At 53.2% G+C, this 21,528-nt stretch overlaps 1 protein-coding gene across 3 annotated transcripts; it reads left to right on the forward strand.

Moving 5' to 3' along the window:
* The first annotated feature begins 1,386 nt into the window (after window positions 1-1,386).
* On the forward strand, window positions 1,387-14,867 carry PIANP (PILR alpha associated neural protein). 3 transcript variants are annotated; one of them, XM_075510924.1, is made up of 7 exons: window positions 1,387-1,610; window positions 1,938-2,081; window positions 8,534-8,602; window positions 8,752-9,317; window positions 9,478-9,559; window positions 9,814-10,041; window positions 10,198-14,867. In XM_075510924.1, exons 3-7 carry the CDS (start codon window positions 8,586-8,588, stop codon window positions 10,217-10,219), a joined length of 915 nt encoding a protein of 304 aa, XP_075367039.1. In that variant the 5' UTR covers window positions 1,387-1,610; window positions 1,938-2,081; window positions 8,534-8,585; the 3' UTR covers window positions 10,220-14,867. The 3 variants fall into 3 exon arrangements, with proteins under 3 accessions (XP_075367039.1, XP_075367030.1, XP_075367046.1); XM_075510915.1 differs by lacking the exon at window positions 1,387-1,610 and having other exon boundaries at window positions 1,691-2,081; XM_075510931.1 differs by lacking the exon at window positions 1,387-1,610 and having other exon boundaries at window positions 1,691-2,081; window positions 8,755-9,317.
* Window positions 14,868-21,528: the final 6,661 nt, after the last annotated feature.

Genomic DNA, 21,528 nt, shown 5'->3' on the forward strand with positions numbered 1-21,528 from the left:
CTTGGGATGAGTGTGCAAGGGCTCGCTGAGCGAGCTTTGCACAGGTCATTTGTACAAGTCCCGGGAGGGCTAGAGATGAGAAGGCTGGAGAATGCAACAGAAGCCTGGATAATCTCTGACATAAAGCCTTGTGTATGTGAGGGGGACAAAAGCTGGGGGGCTCAGACGTGTGCACGCCTGTTGACACACAATGGTGCTGCGTCTCAGACAAACCCAGACTGTGACATCTCCCCCGGCAGTGCCGTCCTGCCACACTCTGACCTCCCAGTGACCATAAGCCTTAACACAACTGCATCCCTGTGCTGATATGTCCAAACACACACCGACGTTACTCCCAAACACGAAAAACCTGTTGACTCTCCCAAGCACACTCACAAAAACACGTGCAAGACTCAAACGTCCGACATGGGAAAGCTTGGATCAGCCTGGTTCATTAGCGTGGGAGCTTGCAGGAGGCCTGATGAAGAACAACAGACTCAGCCCCCTCAGGTGTCTGTCCAAAGTTGTCATGACCTCTTCCGGGCATCCTGCCATGCTCGAGTTTGGTACTGTGTGTCCATTTGTCTTCTGTGTCCATTCCTGATGCAGTGGCAGGTTGCCTTACAGCTCAGTACTGTCTCTACTATTTCTTTCTGTTTTTTCCCAGGGTCAGTCACAGTCTTTCCTCATCGCTTTATGATGAAAAGTTTGATTGTTTCTGAGGATCTGAGGAAATTACTTTCTTGTTTCCTCATATTTCAGACCCTGGAGTGGAAACTGTCTTTCTGTCACTGACTTTCTTCTCTTGCCTGTTGGTTGCTCAGCTGCTCCCTTCTGATTTGGACTGTGCTTTCTGTTTGGTACTTGATGGTGGAGGGAGATTTTTCCCTGTAAAACACCCGGCCCCTCAAAGGCACATCAGCTTCTTTCTTCAATTTTGCTGTCACATCCCTACCATTTCTAGACGCATCCCATCGATCCCCAGCAGAAATGCGCTTGGGGACACGTTCAGACGACCGGGATGATCCCTCAGCGGGGAAACGCACCTTGGACGGACCCCCCCATTGCTCCCACAGCACCCGTGTGTCCCACCCGGCCCGCGCGTGGGGCAGCTTGACTCTACCCGTGAGGCTCGACCGGACCCCGCCGCCCGCCCTCCCGGGCTGCGCCCCGCCGGGGGCACCCGCCTGCCGCCCCCCCCCCCCGGTAGCGCGGCGCGCAGGGGGGCCCGGGCGCCCGAAGCCCGGGGATGATGGATACGGGGATGCGGGGACGGGGGGCGGGACCGGCGCGGCGGCGTGGGGCGGCCGGGGGTGGCATCTCCCCGAGGGGACTGTTGCGGGGCGGAGAGGCGGGGGGCGGCGGCGGCGGGAGTGAGCCCCGGGGGGGCGGCCCGGGGGAGGGGGATCCCGGGCGGCCTCCGCCCCCAACGACGGAGCCGTCTGGGGGTGGCATTCGCTGGAGCGAGCTGGAGCGACGGGTCCCTTTGGAGACACCTTTCTCCATGGCAACCTAATCGCTTCCTGTGAAGATCCCGAAATAACCGACGAGACGGGGGAGCGGAGCGGAGCCGAGCCGAGCGGAGCGGAGCGAGCAGCGGCGGCGGGGAGGCGGCGGGCGGCGGGGGGCAGGTCCGGCGGGCGGCGGGCGCGGAGCTGCGGGAGCGCAGCGCGGGCGGGCAGGGAGCGGGAGGAGCCTTCGCACCCGACCGCCGGGGCAGGGGGCTCCCGGGCCGCGGTGCCGCGGTGCCGCTGCCCGGCCACGGCCCCCGGGCGGCTCCCCCGGCGCGCCCCTCAGGCTGCAGCGGGGCGACGGTGCCGGACGCGACCGTGCCAGCAGCCATGGGGTTAACGGGAGGCAGCGAGCGAGAGAGACAGAGACAGAAAGAGAGAAAGAGGGGCTGGACCAGTCCTCGGCAGCTGTTTATTTCAAGGCATCTCTCGGTCCCTCTCCCTCAGCCAGGGCTCAGCCTCATCAAACCTTCCTCCTCCTCCTCTCCTTTCTTCGTCCTGGCCATGAGACGCATCGGCAGCAGCAGCAGCTGTGCTCCCCCAGTCCCCGGCTCCGCCGCCCCGGCTGCGCCCCACTCGTCTCCCCGCAAGGTAAGTTCATCCTCTCAGCCCGGGCTTGGAGGACGGGGTGGGGATGGGGCTGCAGGGGCGAGGAGCAGGGAAGGATGCGTGCCCGTCTCCAAGTCATCTCTCCTCGTCTCCTTCTCTGTGTCCTTTCTCCCCCTTTTTCTTTCCCCTCTCCCCATATAGGTGCTCTGTCTCCTTCTAGCTGGCTGTCTCCTTCCCCCCCCTCCTTCTCCTCCTCTTTCAGTCTGGGGCAGGGGATGCTCGAGGGGCTGGGAGGGAGGAGGTACAGCCGAGGCATCGCTGCCTCTTGCCCTCCAGCTCTGGGCTCCATCACAGACCTGTTGTGCTGGAGCACTGGAGCCTGCGCTGAGGAAGGCGACTTCAGCCAAATTGGTGCAGCTGGAGAAAGGAAACGGAGGGGTCAATCCCTCCTCCTGCCTGGCCAAGGGTGCACCATGCAAGAGAGAGCAATTCAAATGTGGAGACTCAGCACCTGAAGCACTCGGATGCCCGGGAACAGTAGGAAACTGGGAGGCAGAAGATTGGCAGACTCATGACATGTATTGCAGGCAGGCACTAGATGGCAGGGGACCGGCATCCTAGAGTGCTGCTTGGAATGGGGCCACACTCACAGTTCCCAAATGGTCAGAGGACCATTGATGGGCTTCACACACCCATTCCCTAGCTACTGAAATGTCCAAATGCACCATCACCCTTCCAGCCCCCGATTCTGCCCCAGCCTAGGTTTTCCATACCCAGCCCATAAGTGCTCGCCCTGGTACCCTGGCACAGGAATTCCCACTGGCAGTCACTGAACGCTGCAGGACCCACACTGACACAGGGCGAGCAGTGTCAGCCCCTCCACGGTCCTGCTGGATCCTCCTGGGTGCTGCCAGCAACCCTCTCAGCCACAGACACCAGGTAGAGCAGCCTGACGTGAGCCACTGCATTCAGACTGCCAGCCCCCAAATTCAGCCTGCTCTGCAAGCTGTTGCCCCTGGCTCCGTGCACAGCGGGAACTCCTTCCCCAGATGGGCTTGGCATCTCCCACCCCAGGGTACCAGCATTCATTTTCAGGCTTCCAGCTGCTGAAACTCCTCCGAATGCAGCAGATTTACCTTCCTGGGGCAGCTGCTCTGGGATTCCTCCCTTTCCCCATCCCCACCCAGCCAAATACAGCAGGATGTATATATAACCCCTTTTTCACCAGCACCAGGGTTCATGCTTCCTGCTACCAAACCAGCAATTACTGCATCTCTGCCTCTTGGACCATGAACTCTGGGATGTTCATGGCCACTGAGAAAAATATAGTAGTGGGGTGCCTGGGGCACCAGGCAGTGTGTGTGGGGGTCTCATTGCCAGTGCCTAAACTTGCTCTGCTCGATGCTTGCAGATAGCTGCTAGGTTCCATGGTCCCAAATCACAGTCTCTTATTGGTAACTGTCACCGTAGCCATTAATGCTGGCTGGGAGTTAAAAAATGACAGCCAACCTAGCGTTCTTTCTCTGCAAGGAGGGCTGGGTCCTCCTCAGGTTTGTTTTGATTTTTTTATCACTATTTTGAGTGGGATCGTTGCCGTGGGGGAGCTGGGCAAAGAAAGGATTTGCATGAAGCTCTCGGTGCTGCGGGGTTGCTAATGACGAGTGTTATTTCAGCTGGCAGTAAGTTTCATAATCTTGGCCCAGCTCCTGTGAATGTTCTGTTCCTCAGGGTCATGAGTCTCTTTCCCCTTCTTCCATCCCTCCCCCCTCTCCCCAAACTGGTTGGCAATTTCATTGTTCCAGTGGAATATATCCGTCATGTGAGGTCATCGCTGCATAAGGAGAGGTGATTGATTGCTTAGGTCACTGGGGCCTTTCCCATGCTGGGCTTTGAATGCTGGCTTGGAGACCTTGAACCGGACTCTGCTCAAAGGCGAGGTGATGTGGGGTGCAGAGGGGCATGGTGATGCATTCCTGGCAGCTTGAGTCACCGAGCAAACAGACTGCTGCATTCTGAACTAGCTGGAGTGCTCTGAGAGCAGACGGCTTCATTCCTAGAGGCACAGTATCACAGCAGTCAAGCTCGAGATGTTACAAAAATACAGATAGATCATCATCTGCCAGCCGAGTCAGACAGAATTGGGTGCAACTCTTTTCCCATCCCTGGATGGAAGGAGACTCTACCCGCCTCTCACTAACACAGCTTGTGTGTGCTTGGCTTCATCCAATTGCTCTTCAGTCAGAGCTGATCTCGGCTAGGCATCGAGAAAGCTGTGAGATTCTCAGATTTTAAGGCCAGAGGGACCATTTTGATCATCGAGTATGACCTACAGCAGAGCACAGGCCAGAGAATTTCACCTATTTCATTTCCTGCATCAAGCCCATAACTTCCGATTGAACTGTAGCGTCTCTTTTAGAAATGCAGCCACGCGAAGGCTCCAGGAAGTAGGGAATACACCACCTGCCTAGGTGAATTGTGCTAGTGTGTGACCCTCTGTATTAATAGTATTGTTCCTCATTTGAATTTGTCAAACTTCAGCATTTTGTAACAGAAGGTTACAGATTGCATTTGACACGAGGGAGCTACAGCATGGGTGTTGCCTGCACACGGCTGGCACCTTGGCTCTTTTATTCCTGTGATGGCTTTTATATTTGGATAGGATTTATCTTTGGGACCATGGTATACAAGAGTCCCGGACATGGATAAGGAGTTATCGGCAGCAAATCCTAGGGCTTCCCCGGAGCGCAGTAGCATCTGAACTCTGGAGCTCAAGGTGTCACATTCAGGGTACAGTCTGTGCTCTCTGCTCAGAGCAGGAGTTCAGCAGGCTTTGCTCCTAGCCATTAGTTAGGATGTAAATTCCCAGCCCCCTTGGTGAACTGGGATACATGCTTTGGGGCATGGCTACCGAGATCTGCTTTCTCACGTCCCAGCAGCGGTGGGTCTGTGCTGCAGGAGACTTACAAAAAGGGAGGAAGCACAGCTGGGTCCCTGATGCTGGGGAACAGCAGCAGGATTTGTGCTTCCATCCTGCAAATACAATGAAAGCAGTTCCTAATAGATTAGCCCCAGGGATCTCTGGTCTGGACCGGTAGTGGGGTCCATATGCAGTAGCAAAGAGCAGTGTAATTCTTACAGCTTTCAAGCACCAAGATTGACAAACAGAGCTCAATGAAGTGCCCTGGGGAAATAGCTTTGTCATTCACACTCTGTCATCTGTGCATCACAGGACTGGAACACTGCGATGAAGGCTCTGTACCTAGAGTGAAAATACACAGGTCCATCTTTGGACCCTGGGAGTAGCCCTGTCTTGTTTTTGTCACAATTAGACCTGGGAAACATCTGAAAGCAAGAGCCATCCCATGTGGTACTGCTGCAGAAATCCAGTCTCTCTGCTCTGGCACACAAAGGCCTATTGAATGATGTAAGGTGCGTGGATACTGGGATTTATACGTCCAGGTAGTAAAAGCATTGGCATCCCTTCCTCCTCTGAAGGTCTACCAGTTTATTCAGCATCCACATCAGGAGCTGCATGCAGAGCTGAATGAAGGGTGTTTGTTACACTTGCCCGCCAGTGCAGCAGGGTCTGTGCCCAGGACACAACCTGTGGCTAACTGCAGAGTGCTCCAGACACGCTTTATCTGCTGCCTTGTCAATAAGCCATGCTCTGTTTTGAACATGAGTGCTCCATGCACAGTGGATTCCAGCCCTCACTGGCTGGCATTTCCATCTGAAACCTTCCTTTGCTCTCACGGCATTCATGCTATGGGAGACACCTCTGTGCTTCTCCCACCCAGCTCCTCCACAACCACACCTGGTGTGGTAGTGCAGGACACACTCTCAGTCTCCAGCCACGATATGATTAGCAAACCAGAATGTGTTGACTGAGACCGGCTGACATTGCCTCATTCCTGCACTCACGTGGAGCCACCTTTGGGGTAGGGGCACTGGGAGTCACCTGCTCTTCACTGTTGGCAGCAGGACCTGTGCACAGCAGTGTCTCAGGTCTGAGGCTTACACCCAATGTCTGGACTGTCACTTCCACAGCATTATGTGTACATGAGGAGGCCAGTGCTAGAACTTACTCCTTCCCCTCAGCTCCAGTTACAGCCATTACCTGCTCCATAGGGCTGAAATTCAGACTACCAGGTGTGAAAGCAATTAAGGATTTGGCTCTGTAGGGTTTCTTATTCCCAGGCTTTAGACCCTGGGAATCCATGGTGTGGAGTGCTGTTGCTGGAGCTCACAATCTCAGCCAAGAAGTACAGCAAGGTCTCCATTATAAGACATCCCAACAAGCAAGAAGAGCACAGTGAGCTGAGTGACCCAGCACACTGTGCACCTACACCCAAGCACCTTTCTGCTGGTAGAGCCATCTATGTTAGGAGGAGTGCTAGCGGTTACACGTGCACCCCTAACGTACCACACTCCCCCGCAGGACTGGCACTGAGGTCTACCTGCACCTGGAGATCTCTACTCCTGGGGTGACACTGTCCAAATCCACATCTCCTGTTGCCTGATGGAAAACAGCCTGCAGTCCCTGAAGACCAGAGCTGTAACTGAGAATGCCGTGACACAAGCAGAACAGGCTCTTCACCCCAGAGAACTACTGTCCCATGGTGAATCCCAGGCATGGCACCATGCACTCCAGGCCACCCTGAAACCACTCGGGCCGTTTGTGTGCCCTCTAGCCTGGGGAGTCACATGAGGAGGTCCCTGATGCTTGGAATTCTCTCCCTTTCCAAAGTCCAAAAGAAATTCTGTCACAGATTTGTGTTGCCAGACATGATCTTCCACGGCATCATGATCATATTCCAGATGGCCAAGATCTCGCCAGCCTCTGGCTTTGGAAGAAACTTGCTCTGTTCTGCTGCCTCTCTGCAGAGCTGCATTTTAATCCTGAGTCTACTCCAAGGCTTAGAGGTTCAGGAGCAAAGTACAAAGAAATGCTGAGAATAGCTGCTCTTTTCTCCTCATCTTCATCTCAGGATCCCTCCAGAGACTGATTTTGCCCTGGAGGGAAGGGCAGGGCACATTAGCCGACAATTCCTTTTTTTCTATGAACTTTGTTTAAATATTTAATAGAAGGAAACTAAAAATATCCCCAGTTAATGCAGCAGGAGCTAGACAGCTACTCACTCTTGGGTGCCTTCCTTCCCAGCCCCTCTCCTCAGGTGTACATCAGGGGCGTGAGTCCCCTTATGTAGGGGGGACTGTCCACAGCCAAGTCCACAGCAAGCACCAGGCTCTTCCTGCAGCAAGAGAAAGCCTCCCATTCAGGAGGGGCTGCAGTTTTAGTTCAGGGCATGGGCTGAGCAGGAGGGGATGGCAGTAACCCCTTGGGAGCCAAAAGGTGCAACACAGCTGGCTCGGGGCTGGAGGTGCAGGGTTGGCCTTGGCGTTGACTCCCTTGGCCAAGCATCCCCGTTTCTCTGTCCTGGCAGCCGCAGAAGGGCATGATCGTGGGTTATTGGCATTCATGCTTTCCCCTTCACGATGAAGGAGCGAGCTGAATATCCTGGATGTGTGTGTGTGCACAGTCTTTGTTGTGGAGAGGATCCTGGGTCAGGCACATAACAGCTCACCAGGGAAGGGCCGGCACTGTGCTGTGCCCAGCCGAGGGAAGGGGCAGACAGCATGAAGGGCAGCCATGCTACCACCGGACTGATGCCAGAGGGTGGCGTGCAGCCAGTGCAGAAATCCAGCCGGGGGGACCAGCGCTTACCCTGTGTTACCTCTGCTGCCTAGTGCTGCTCGGCCATGGGAGATGGGAGAGAAAGGTGGGGAATAAGGGAGAAAGGGAGGGACAGGACAGTGCAGAGGACACTAGGACAAGGCGCGTGGAAAGGTAATTCCGTGTTAGCTAAGAAGAAAGTAAATACTAAATATTTGATAGGCATATTTTTGCTCTTAAATTCTTTAGTAAGGCTGGACTTTTCTCGCTGATTCACTCTCTTTCTCAGTCTTCTTGGTTTATCACTCTCATGCTTCCCCTCTTGCTCCGTCACTCTGGCACACAATGAAGAGGCTCTTTTCTAATAAATGGATTACACGCTCTACACTATAAATAAACACAGGAATTAAGATTCCAACTTGTTCCAGTGATAAGCAAACAAAGATGCTGAATCCCCCTCTTGGCCCTCAGACAGTAGAGTCCCTGGGGAAGCTGTGCATGTGCCTCTTCACGTGTGCTCCAGAGACTGCTCCTTGTTTTTGTGTGCATATGCTAATGTGCGTGTTTCTGTGCGGCGTTGGGGTCGGGGGGACAATGTACCTCTGGGCAGGAGAGCATGCAGGCATGGGGGGCACGAGAGCAGTGCAGGGTGCACGAGCGGGTGCAGCATAGGAGCGGGTGCACATGTGGGTGCACGGGTGCCCTGTTGCCCTGCCTGCCGAGGTCGGGAGCTTGCCCGTGGTGGCACACACTGCCTGCAGGGAAAGAGTGGTCTCTGCTGGGTGAGGGGACACTGACACCTCTCCCTTTTGGTTCCCAGTGAAAAAGATGAGAAAGGATCCTCGCTGAGCAAAGACACTGTTGCATCTGAGATGGAGCCCAGTGCCTGGTAGGTTCACAGCTTCTCACATTCGCTGGTGACGCAGGAAGACGATGGGAGCATGGGTGGTGGGCTGCTCCTGGCTGCTCCAGGCTTGGCTTTTCAACAGGACGGGTGTTTCAGATAAGGCTCTCTTCTTCTTCCCCCCTGCCCTGCAGCAGGATGCCTCCACTCCTCTCCTGCATCCACTCCCTGCAGCTTTGGCATCTACTCCTCCTGGTCTCGGCCATCCCTCCTCCTGGTGTCTGGTCTCTTCGCTCTCGGGGCCTGGCAGCCGCTCGACCTCTTTGTGCCCGTCGGAGCCCCTCGGCCCTGCGGCCCATTTGCATCTGGGACAGGACCTCGCTGCCAGAGAGGGATTCTCGCTTCACCCTGCCACGCCAGCGGGCCCTGCACCCCCGGGGGGGGGAGCTGCGGCACATCGTGCGGCTCAGGCGCCAGGCGGTGGGGGCTCGCCCTGCCACCCCCTCCGGATTTGAGGACGGCATGCCGTCCTCCCAGTACCCCTGGGCCATCGTGTGGGGCCCCACAGTGTCGGATGAGGATGGAGGGGACACCAACTCAGCCAACCCAGGCTTCCCACCGCTGGGATACACCTTTGTCTCACCACATGGGATGGCAACAGCGCAGCCCAACTCCCACTCGCTCCTGCACAACGCGGGGCTCAACCTGCGCGAGACCCCAGCCACCCTGCGGCCCTTCTTGTTTGGGCCCCGGGGGGAAGGTAAATCTACCCTTTTTTTTCTTTCACCCCCCATCCCTGCAGGAGCAGCTCCATCTGCAAAATTCACGAGGGCCCCAGCAGGAACCTCCCCTTGCACTGCTGCTCTCTGGGGACCAGTGGGGGTGGCCATCACACCCCCCTCTTCCCCTCTGTCTCACAGGTGTGGACCCCCAGCTGTATGTCACCATCACCATCTCCATCATCATTGTCCTGGTTGCCACCGGGATCATATTCAAGTTCTGGTGAGTGGGGTTTGGGCCGATGGAGGCTGTCACCATGCCGGTGTCTGCAGGTGGGTGGGCAGGCGGACTGTGGGCTTGGGACGAATTTGTCCCAAGGGTGCAGATCTGGTGCTGGAAGCCCTTGGAAGATTGGCATGTGGTCACGCTGGGCTCTAACGCTGAGCATAGCAGGGTCCCACAAACCTCTCTGTCATCAAGGGCCAGGGCTTGTCTGAAGGGGCACTCTTCATCTCACGCCTCATCTCTTTCCAAAGCTGGGACCGTAATCAGAAACGCCGGCGTCACTCGGGGCAGCAGAGTGGTGGGAGGCAGCAGGAGAGCCAGCAGCCCCTCACGGACCTCTCCCCCACCACCGTCAGCATCCTGGGACCCTATGGTGACTCCCTGGCCCCCACACCCAAGGCGGAGGAGTCCAGGCAGGGCCAGGAGGGTGTGGAGAAACTGGGGGGCCACGGGAAGAGCACGGCCTTCCAGCTCAACCGGTAAGTGGCTGGTGAGCCAGGGCAGGAGGAGGGGGTGGCAGAGGACAGGGGGACAGGCAGGCTGAGGCAGGGCAAAGTCACTGGTCAGTTAGTGGGGGCAGTGGGGCAGCACAAGTTCCCATTGCTAATTAATTTCTGATTCCCTTTTCCCCCCAGAATCCCACTGGTGAACCTGTGATGCTCACGGGAGAAGCAGAGCTGGCTCCCTCCACCCTCCTGTCACAGCCGGCGAGTGCAGACTCCTGCTGCCTCTGCTACCCCAGGAAAAAATGACTTCCTTTGTGCCACGGCCTACCACCACCATTATTAACTAACTCCACCAGGATGTGCCTGGGCAAATGGATGAGCTGGACCTCCTTAGCCTCCTGCTGGGGGAAGGTTGGGGACCCCCCCTGCCCACGCAGGGCAGGGTGATGAGAGAGCAGGATGGTGGGAGGGAACACAGCTGGTGGCGGTGTGAAATCTTGACCTCCCCGGCCCCTCTCCTAGCACACATGTAGACACACACACACACACATGCACACTTGGATCTCCATGACTCTCTCACCAGTGCATGCCTGACACTGGGGGTAGGCAAGGTGGAAAGGGGTACCCCTGTCCCTGTGGGCCATAACCCCTCTGTGTGTCCCTTCCCATGTCGTGTGCTTTGAAGTGAATGTCTGGAGTTCAGTGGCTGCAGGATTGCCCGCCAGGGCGCGGTCTCCCCTGAGCCAGGACTCAGGTGGTGGCAGGTTCTTCTGTTCCCGAGGGCTTGGCCCTCCCAAGGGTCCCAAGGGTGGGTGAAGCTTGGGCAGAAGAGGCTCACACAGCACCTGGGCCCCCTCAGCAACCCAATTCCTTGAAGGAAACATTACCTCCCCCCTAGATGGAAGATATTCACATCTTTCCATTTTCTTTCTGCTAACACTCCTCTGTTTTTTCTCTTCAGCTTGTATCTTTCTTCATCTCTCTGTCCCCAATTTTTTCCTCTCAGTTCCTCCCCTTGCCACTTTTCCTGCCAGTTAAAGTTGGAAAATGTTCCTTTAGCTTTCCAAATGTTTTGATCTCTTGGAAGCCTCCTTGCTGTCCCCCTCCACCCCCTCAGTCTCCTTCAGCAAGGTTTTTCTGAAGAACATCACTCTATGGTGATGTTATTCAGAAAAACTGAGGCGAAGCCCTCTGCCCATCATGTTATTTAGCAAGCATCCTGTCCATTGGGATACTGGTGAAACAGCTAAAACATGGCATGCAGATATAGCTGGGCATGAGGAACTTGAGTTTTGCCAGGCTGAGGTAGGGAATTGCTTTCAGACACTCATGCCACAGGCAACAAGCAGCAGACGTGACTCTCCGTGCCTGGGATGACAAAGAGCAATTTAGAGTTGACCTTAGGAACATTTGGAGGGTTGCCACGTACTGCTGGTAGGTCTCTCCTGGAATGCAAGGTGACTGGAGACCCATGAGGCAACGCTCACCAAGGGCATGAGAGAGGGGATATGTGGGGTGCCAACCTTCATAAGTGTGTCGCTCCAGCTGGTTGGGGACTGAAACCAACGGCACAGGTATTGGTGCAAACTGGTTGCCTGAGCATGTACTTCGGGGCTGTGGTGGTCTGTAGGGCAGTCAGTCACATTGTCAGTTGCTTGTGTAACGTTAGGATGCCCCATCCCTGGAAGTGTTCAAGGCCAGGTTGGATGGGGCTTTGAGCAACCTGGTCTAGCGGAAGGTGTCCCTGCCCATGGCGGGGGGAGTTGGAACTAGATGATCCTTAAGGTCCCTTGCAACCCAAACCATTCTATGATTCTATGTGTGAGCAAGATCAGTGCATCTCAACCTCTTCCTGTGTGTGGACCCATGGGTGTCACTTTGAGGAAGTGTGAAATGGCAAATTTCAGCTTAATGACAATAGTTGCTCTCCCTTGGCTTTTGTGGACACCTTCAAAGTAATTTACAGACCCCACATTGACAGCCACTGAGCTGAAATGATGCAGATTTAGGTAAGGTTGCCTCTATACTGTACAAACACCTTCAGCTGCTGGAGTGATGTGGCCAGAGACAGGAAACTCACTCACAATTTGAAGGCCCTAATGCACCGTACAAGGTCTCTAACAAAAGTAATGTTGGAGAAAAGGAAATGGCCCTTTCATCCTTTATCTCTGCAGTAAAAGCTTATTCTTTATAGGACAAAGCACAGGGAGTTTCATAAGAGGCCTGGTTCTGCCCATTTACCCAGCTGAACTATTAGGTGATCTTGGGCCCCATCTGACTCACCGTGAAGGACATTTAAATGAGAGTGTAAATTGCAATAAGCTTCGCAAAAAACAGTAGAGATTTGGAGAAAATGACAGGTCAAATAAAATTACTGGCTTATTAAAAGCATAGAATGGCTAAAAGATGTAGGTGGAAAAGGACTCTGAGGTCTCTAGTCTAAGTGCAGGTTAAGTCTCTGCTTATAGCAGGGAATATTATTGGTTTGCCATAGATCAATCTATTACTGAGCCTTTTCCTTATTCAAGCTCCATTCAAGGCTTTGGTGGACATTCAAGCTGTGGATGGACAGAGACGGGGGCAGATGGCTCTTCCTGCCTGCTGCCCTGCTCACCACTGCCCCTGCTAGCTGAGGGCAGCTCGGGGCTGTTCCCCCTCTCACTGGCACATCAGTGCTGGAGAAGACCATCTGCATGCAGTCTGCAAGAGGCTGCACTGCTTATTGCTGGCAGTTTACAATATAATGCCTTGAACTGGTTTAAGTAATCCTCCAGGCCAGATTAATTAGATTGCTCTTTGATCAATAGCGCTTGTTGAAATAAGGCCAGAGTTTAGACTCTACCACTTCAAGGGCTGTCCTTGGACTTTCCCTTTCACACACTGTGTGGTGAGGTGGTCTGTAAGAAAGTGGCGGGCACCGCAGGAGGCGTAGTGAAAACATTTTCCAACACAATGCAGGTAAGCCCTGCGCTCTGCTGGCCAGGCTTTTGTAAACTGTACAAACAAACCAGATTTCGGGGTTTGGGGCTTTTTTTCCTCCCTTTAATGTGTCTCTGTTTCTGTTAAAAGTATCTCCATGAGTGAAACCTTTCATGGATGCTGTGGTAAGGGGGAAGCTGGGGAATGCAGTAGAGAAAACTTGTACAATGACAAAAGCTTGGATATGCTGAACATCTTTTCCAAGACCAATTTTTCTAGCCAAATATGTTTTTATGACAGTCATTCACTCTCTCACACAAAACAGGTTAGATACGGGAAACAACTTCATTGTCCTGCCCAAACTTTCATTGCTACATTTTGTTCCTGGAACAAAATATTCAAAACACGTGTAGACATACAAGCTTCTTCCAGTCAATAAATAATCTCACTGGATCTGTTTTCTCCATGGCTGGAGCCTTATAAACCTACACAGACTGGAGCCAGAGCATGCCTGCAGTCTCTTCCCTGGCCCAAGCTGATATTCTGTGAGATGCGCACATGGACAGGTTGACAGCACTAAGTACCAAGCCAGGGCAGAGGTCAGGCCCTTCTCAGTCATAGCCCATCAGGTTTCCCTGTCTTCTAGCTGACTGGAGGAGAAAGATCTGGATTAATTTTTTTCCAGTGGAAATTTTACAGAGAGAAAGGTGTGCGGGGAAACTGACTGAAAATGTTCGTAGCCTTGGGCTGAGCCTGCCCAACATTTCTGTGCAATTGAAAGGGAACGTCTGGGTGGGCTGGGTGAGTTGAAGGAACTGTGTCTCTGATGAGCTCCTGGAGGATTCTCGCTTTGTTAAGACAAGGGTGGTCTCTCTGTGAGCACAGTGGGAAGGAGGGAGAACCTCTCCTCTCTGCCTGTATTGTTTTGGAGCAGGAACTGGAGTCTCTGTTTACCCAGCAGTGGCATGACCACAAGGCCAAATCCTACTTCGGCTTTCCCATCTGGTTGGTTGCAACTGGTAGGCAGGGGAGCAGACCTCTGGTGTGTGCTTCCACGCTGCTCCTCCGGTCCAATTTCCAGGGACTCACATCCAGCCAAGCATCCCACGGTTTCAGAGAGGGCTATCTACCTCTTTCTCAATGGCACCTAAGTGCCCTTGCAAATCTGGTCCCTTCATTCCCCACTCCCTTTCCCAATAAGGAAAAATGCTTGGAAAGGAGCGGTTTGTTCATTCCCCACAAGTTCTCAAACACCATCACCTTCAGATTATTCTGAATTAAACTGTGGTTTTGTTTTTTCATTCCAACAAACCACGTCTATGGCACAGCCTTAGATCCAAGTCCTGCAGCACAAAAGCCCTGGGCCAAACTCCAGCTCCCCGACTGCACCCCAGCTGATGTCTCACTGTAGTCCTGGCCCTACCTTGGCAAGACCATAGAGGAGAGCCCCCTTCTTTCACCAACTGCTGGCTCTCTACTCCTTTTTTCCTGTTGTTTTCCCTCTCCCACTGTTTTCCTGCTTCCCACTCCTGTCCTGTACCACAGTCTCCCTCCCGGTTCTCTCTCCCCTCCTGCTGTTTCGCTCTCCCCACTCCTGTCTTGTTCTCCCTTTGCCACTTAGTCTCGTTCTGCCGCAGCTCCCATCCTCCCCTCCATCATCCCTCCTGCTTCCCTGCTCAGTCTCGCTCTTCCCCCTCCCCTGCCCTTGTGCGCTGTGATATATATTTTTGTAGGATTTCTCTTCTCCTCGTGGTGAAATATTCAATTCTTGTGGGATGTTAGTTTCAACATTTTTAAATAAACCTTTGCAAAATACTGAAAGCAGAGCTCTTGCTGCTGTGGAAGGGGCCATAATGGAGATATCAGGGTGGGACAAGAGGGACTTCGCCCTGGGCACACCCCTGTGGGACAGGGTCTCAGACATCTGGCATCCCACAGCCTCCTCTGGGGGGGTAGACAGGGTGATGTGGCACTGCATCCATCTTGCCTTCATGTCCTTGCTGGCCAAAGAGGCCCCTTGATCCTCCTCACACATTTCCACGGGAGGTGGCCCCTGATGGAGGGAGGCCTTGCACAACCACTTCTCCACCCAGAGCAGCTGTTCTGCCTCTGGAGCTGCTGCCTCTCAGCCATGCTTTGTGCTGGGAGTCAGGGTGGTCGGGAGAGGTGAGAGAAGCTGAGGGGAAGGGAGGGAGAGGAGTGATGCAGGCGCAGAAGCCTCCCTCACTCTGTTCGTCGCGGCTGCCTCCGCAATTTCTATTTACAGCCCTGCTGCCTCCCCTCCTGGCCACAGTGCTGCTGCCGTTGCTGGTTTCCAGGGCTGCTCTGTAATTAAGCATCCTTGTCTCCTGCAACTCCCCCACTTTGCAAACCCCGTCGGCGATCGGTGCTGGGGAGGGCACAGAGGGGATGCACAGAGGGGAGACCAGCACCAGACACACTGGCCACTCCAAAGGGCCACTCCCCAGCAATGGTAGGAGGATTATTGGGTGCTGGGGACGGTCCCCAGCCCCTGCTCCATCTGCCAGCTTGCTGTCCAAGTCCTTCTGGCACTGGAGCTGTCCCTGATCTGCTGCTTTACTGTCAGAGGAAGGACAGGCTCCCCAGACCAGGCCTGACCTCGGACTCTGTCCTGGGGTCTCTGCCCACTGGAAGGACCCAGGACCACCGCCTGCCACAGGGCCAGACCCCTCCACATGGTACCCTGTGCCCTGGACAGGATCTCTGTGGGCTGCAGGTGGCCCCAGGCCCATCGGAGAGCAGACACACACCTGCAGTGGCTGTCCTAGGTCATGCACCCACGAGAGGCTGAACAGCACTCTTCTGCCCCTGTGCCGAGTGTGGGAAGAGGGAGTCCCTCACCCCTGTTGCTTTAGGTGGCTGGTCACCTACCCCCCTGGCTGATCCTCTCCAGTCAACTGCATACAGCGGCTCTGAGGCTGGCCAGGCTGGAGAGACTTGACTGAGGAAGCAATAGACTCTCACTGTGCTGAAATTACAGACTCACGTACTCATCGGTGCAGTGAAATGTCTTGCACAAACCTCATCTGCTTTCAGCCAGATCTTCAGCCCTTCTTGCTGACTTCTCTGTCATCAGATGCTTTTCCTCCAGTGCCCTCTCGGCACTGACTGAGGCTGCAGGCGCTCAGTCAAATGTTTCCTTTCTTCACCAGGACTCACTTTCTGCCTCAGAGGAGAAGCTTCACGAGCTGCCTCTTTTTCTTCTGGCTTCCTGAAACACTGACTCCCTGGTCTAGTCCCTTCCCATCACCACACCCCACTACATCACTCTTGCCCACCTGCCCATGTTGACTTCCCACTCTTCCAGTCTGGTCCCAGCCCTGCCTCCTTCCCCAGCATCTCCCTTCTTTTCTGGTCTCCAGCCTTGCCTCCTCCCCTAGCATCTCCCCAGCATCCTGTTCTCTGACAGGGAGCTAGAATGGGGAGCTACATGCTGAACAAGGACAGCAGAAATGGGAGGAACAGATGCGATCATTTAAATCAAAGCAGAACACCTAAAAACTGTACGACCACATCAAGACACATGAAAATCACCCCAACAAGTGGTCAAAAATAAGCATGAGGTATTGCTGACCACTGTGATTTCCTGGGAAAGAGAGTAGTTCAGAAAAACATTATGAAAACATTTCCAAAGCTGGGATTCCCTCCAGCTGAGTGCCTTCTATAACCTGCAATAAATTATCCCTTTATGAAAAAAAAAATATAAAAACCCAGGCAACTGTCAGCTGGAAGCGCCTGTCAATGCAGGGATTTGGCAGCAAGCTAGAGCGCTTGCTTGCCTCCCCTGCTCAAGGAGCTTCTCCAGAGTTGGGGATGGAAGTTAGGACTCCACGTGCTCTGGCTCTGCCCTCCTCCCCGGGCCTGTCCTGTTGGTTATTGCCACTTTGTGTGCCTTCGCAGCACGCCCTGCAAGAGAGCTGGCCCGACACTGTGGGCATGAGGGTAGTGGTGGGAAAGCACCTGTGGAGCTGTGGGCATCACTGTGCTCCTTGGGGCCGCGGTGTGGGCTGGGCACGGCAGCATGGATGAGCTGTGCTAACTCAAGTGTAAGCCTCAGTGCAGAGGGGACGGACAGCTTACATTAGAGGTATCTCTGCACCCTGCTAAAGGGATGTGCCTGTGTAGATGGCCATTTAATTAGGAGCAACACACAACTTGAAGAATCACCCTGAAACAAGCAACCACTCATTTTAGCGTCATGTAAAGGAGTTGAGTAGTTGCCTTGGTTCATTCCTGCTTTGATCCTCAGAGGAAGAATTGAATCTTTATTGAGGGCTGCTGTGTCTCTGAGTGCACATTGCACTCAGTGAATAATAGACCATTCAGTGATGCATTCCACATTGATCCAAAGCCCAGCTTTCTCTGGGAGTGACCAGAATACAAGCAAAACCATCTTCAACTTCAGATCAATCCCCACAAGGGATCTGGCAGGGAAATAAATGCCAGTCTCTGCTCCAGGGACCTGTCCTGTATCTCCGTGGCTCCTAGTTAGAGCTACAGTGGCAGGAGAGCAGATGCTCTAGGGCAGCCAGTCTAGTTTGAAGCCCAGACTTCGTTGACAGCTGGACATACCATGAGGGTTCAACAAACAAGCAAGCAAACAAGCCTGGGGTGACTAATTTTCTGAATGTCAGAGGAAGATAGTGTGGTATCTATAGTATGCACTGGTCAAATCTGCATTACAGCCTGGCCTGGCTGAAGAGATGGTTGGTTTCCCAGTTAGTTTGCCTAAGGAAGGATGTTTGGACAGGCATCGTGTTTCCCTAGATACCATCCAAGCCTTGGTAAAGTGACCCAGAAAGTAGGAGCTTTTTGAACCCTTCCTAAACCAAGAGGCAGTCAGTGGTGGGCGTCCTCTACTAGTGTCAGGGGAATCAATCTAGCCGGGCTAGTGCACTGTGAACACACACAGCTTTGGTTGAATGCGTTCATTAACCAAAACATGAGTGCAATGGTTAAACACACCTACAGTGGAGCTTATGCCAGTCTCATTACATTGATTCAGACCCATTTGGCAACACCAGGATGAGTTATTTAAGCCCAAAATGGTTTCTCTCCCCTGCCTTTTTCTGTTTTGCCAATTCCTTTCTTGTGTGACATATTGCATGTGAGTGAATGTCACGCAAATGAGGTCCGAGGCTCTGCTTAGCATTACCCTGTGTTGGCTGGATACACAGCAGGAGCTGTAAGAGGCGGCAGAGCTTTCCCTTATTGCAAGCATCAGGGCCTTCATGGCAAAACTGAAGACCAAAAAAGTCCTGGCTAAATGAGTGTTTCTTGTAGCTACTCACATTGGCCAGCTTACTTGTAGCTAATGACACAGTGCAGTAATTCTAAGTGCAGCAAATGAGGAAGGGACAGATTTCCACTGGTACCTGCAAGTTAGAGGAGGGCTGGGTCAAAATGGTGGCTAAGCATAACACTGCCTCTTCCAGGGTTTTGGTGACAGTTCTTTGCTGATGCTCAGGCAGTTCTGTGGAGGGAAACAAATTGCCTAACTAAAATACAAGGAGCTGAAGCTGTCGAGCACAGGCCTTAAAGAAGAGAGTTATGAGGGAGCAGGAACATGAGGGAGGACAGGAAAAGGCAGGGTGAGGAGAGTGGGCAGAACCAGAAATTGTGGCTAGGATTAAAAGATGGGGCAGGAAAGGGAAGTAGGGTCAGAGGAAGGGATCAGGATGGAAATTTAGAACTAGGGGGCTTTAAAAGAGCTGGGTAAATGAAGACAAGATGGGTGAAGCAGGGGTCTGGAAGCTCACGGGTATCAGGGTGCTTCTGATGCTGATGCCTTTGTTTAGCCTGATCCCTGCGTCCCAGCTGCCCTGATCCTTCCAGCTGTCTCAGGAGCAGCAACTGGATCCCCCCCCGCCTGCCTCCTGGGGAACGAAAGGGAAGCAGACGTGATTGTACCATGCTCATGGCTCAGCCCTCAGAGCTCAGCCTCACTGCTGCAGTGTGGACCCAGCCCACGTGTCAGAGATGCAGGAATGTCATAAAACACAGGTCAGGGGGTGAAAGTCCCTTTTGCAGGTTTAAAGGTCTCAGCCCTCCTGTTGTTCCTTCTGAAGGATGACGCATTCCCACTTCAGGGATGTTGTTCCCTTTTCTTCCCAGCTTCCTCTTCTAATGTTCATTCTTTGGTCATCATTTTCCAGGAGCTGAGACGGAGGCCATATAATCTGATCTATGGGGGTACTAAGAACTAAGCCATAGGGATCGCACTCTGAACATGCACAGCACTGAGACCACCAAAAATGAGGCTGTCAGTGTCTGCCCTTGGGCTCCCAGAGACAGTATTTCAGCGTCTGGCCTTTACCACTAAAGGACAAGAACAGTACCACCTGGAGTGGTGCATGGTGAGAGAGTAGTCCCTCAGACTTGGAGATGAATGCACTAGAAAGCCCAGAAAGAATGATGCATGAGGAAAGTGTTTTGCAAAGATGAAGCCAAGGATGCAAATGTGAAGGAGTGAGTAGTGGCATGATACAGCGAGCACCATCCTCTGCACCAGAAAGGTCTGGTGGAAAAGTAGCGCATGCTCATGTAATGATAATGTGAATCCAAGCATCTATCAGGATGGTGGATGAAGGAAGAGGCTGGTGTTTCACAGCTTCTGAGCTGACTTTGCATCCTGGGTGGTCGCTGCCATTTGTTTTCTTCTTCTGTGATAATTGTACGTTGTTTCTCTGCATGGTTTGCTGCACAAATGGTTTCACATACCCGCCGGAGCTGTGCTTTATTGTATTTTGTTTAAATATGCGAAATTGTATGCAACTCCATGTGACGTCTTATGCAAATTTCTTCTTGTGTTACTGTGCATATTTGAAATCAATTTGAGTATGATCACAACTCTGACTCTGAAGCCATTGTTTAGGCTGAGCACTCACCCAGCTCCCCTGATCCTTCCAGTTATCTCAGGAGCAGCAGCCTGAGCCTCCCCTGCCTGCCTCAGCCTTGATCCAAGGCAACGTGTGCTGGAGGTGACGTGGCTTAGATGAAGGTCACGTTCCAGGCCTCTGCTGAATTTGCCCGTTAGTGCAGTCAGAGAGCGAGTATTTTAATGGGGAAGCTGGAACACCAAACTTGTGTCTCAGAAGGGTCCACAGACATGCATTCACAGGGAGTGATTTTTAATCCCTGCAGAGCCAGGCTAGACTCTGGACAGTGACATGCCATCCAGCGGTTCAATAGCTCACTAAAATGTCCAAAGGCATCTAAGCTTAGAAAAAAGCACTGGTGTTACAATGTCAGGAATTAAAATTGCTTTCTGGAGGAGCTTTTTTCTTAAAGATCTGCCCTTTATGGCAGTGGATCTGCAGATATAGGCAAATGCTCTACATACAGGTGCCCCATATTCTTAAAAAGATCAGATTCCATTAAAAACTTCTACTAAACACAGCACCCGTAACACAGGCAGCAATACAATATCTACACTAATCTGTGAACACATACAAGCCATTTCAGCAACATTCTTCATGCTAATTTTCCCTTTTCTCTTCTGCCTGGTTATGAGTCAGCAGCTAAGCTTGAAACCCCTAACCTTCATCATTGAGGAAGATGTAGATGTCACTCTGGCAATGCCTTAATCTTCTATTAAAAAACAGAAAAGAGACAGTCAACCACCGAGTTTGCTGTAACTCCCATTTTATCCCCAGCTCGTATAATCCACTGTGACCTGGCAGTGAAGTATTTCATGCAAGGATTTCTGCTTTGGGCAGTTGAGTGCAGATGGGTGCCTAGAGGCAGGGGTGGCTGGGAGCTGCGTGCCTGTGTCCCAGGGCTGCTGGTGTCCAGGACTGCTGGTGTCCAGGGCTGGCAGTGGGAGGGAGTGAGGAGGACTTGCCGTCCTGTGCCAAGCTGGTCTCATCTAACTGACTGCCCTCTCTGGGAAAGGGGTGAATGATGGGCCCTGGCCCAGGCTGGGTACTACACCTTGGTTAATGAAGATGAGCAAAGACAGTGGAGGAGCTGGCCTCAAAGCCCCTAAGTGTCCAGCTCACAAGGGCGCATGCTCCCCTGGGCTGTGATGCAGAGGAGCCCTCTTCTGCTCATCAGAAATCCCCTCAGATCTGCAAGACACCCAGCCGTCACCTGAGGCAAACAGTCCTGGGCCTGCCTGTCACATGCTGTCCCCTCCAATTTCCGTGCCAGCTCTCTACACAGTGAAGGCAGGCAAGATGTGCATCCTGTGCTCCCTGGGTAATTACAGCCCTACAGCACTGTCTGCAGCATCCCCAGGACATTGTCCCCGCAGCCCCAAACAGCCAGCGTCATTTCCAGGTGAGCCTTGGGCACCTAGCTTGGCTTGTGCTGCATTAAGAGCAAAGTCATTATGAAAATATCCTGCAATTGCATAAGAAGAGAGGACTGGCAGAGAGCTCCTGGCCTGTGGCAGGCAGCCCCACTGCATACTCTTGCTCAGAGTCTTCCAGTCTCAAAACAAGTTCAGTCTCTGTCCTCCCTGCTGCTGTTGAAAGGCTGTTACAGATCCTTGCACTGGCAGGTAGGAAGCTCCTTCTAATTTCGAACCTCAGTGTACCCATGGCCCAGGCTGTGACAATTTATTCTTGTGCCAGCATT

The sequence above is a fragment of the Mycteria americana genome, chromosome 1, assembly GCF_035582795.1.
Source record: "Mycteria americana isolate JAX WOST 10 ecotype Jacksonville Zoo and Gardens chromosome 1, USCA_MyAme_1.0, whole genome shotgun sequence".
NCBI lineage: Eukaryota > Metazoa > Chordata > Aves > Ciconiiformes > Ciconiidae > Mycteria > Mycteria americana.

Excerpts from the sequence above, each read along its gene's own strand:
- PIANP (XM_075510924.1), top strand. Across the intron at positions 9,318-9,477 it reads GTTTGGGCCCCGGGGGGAAG|GTGTGGACCCCCAGCTGTAT; the intron begins GTAAATCTACCC and ends TCTGTCTCACAG. Across the intron at positions 10,042-10,197 it reads ACGGCCTTCCAGCTCAACCG|AATCCCACTGGTGAACCTGT; the intron begins GTAAGTGGCTGG and ends TTTTCCCCCCAG.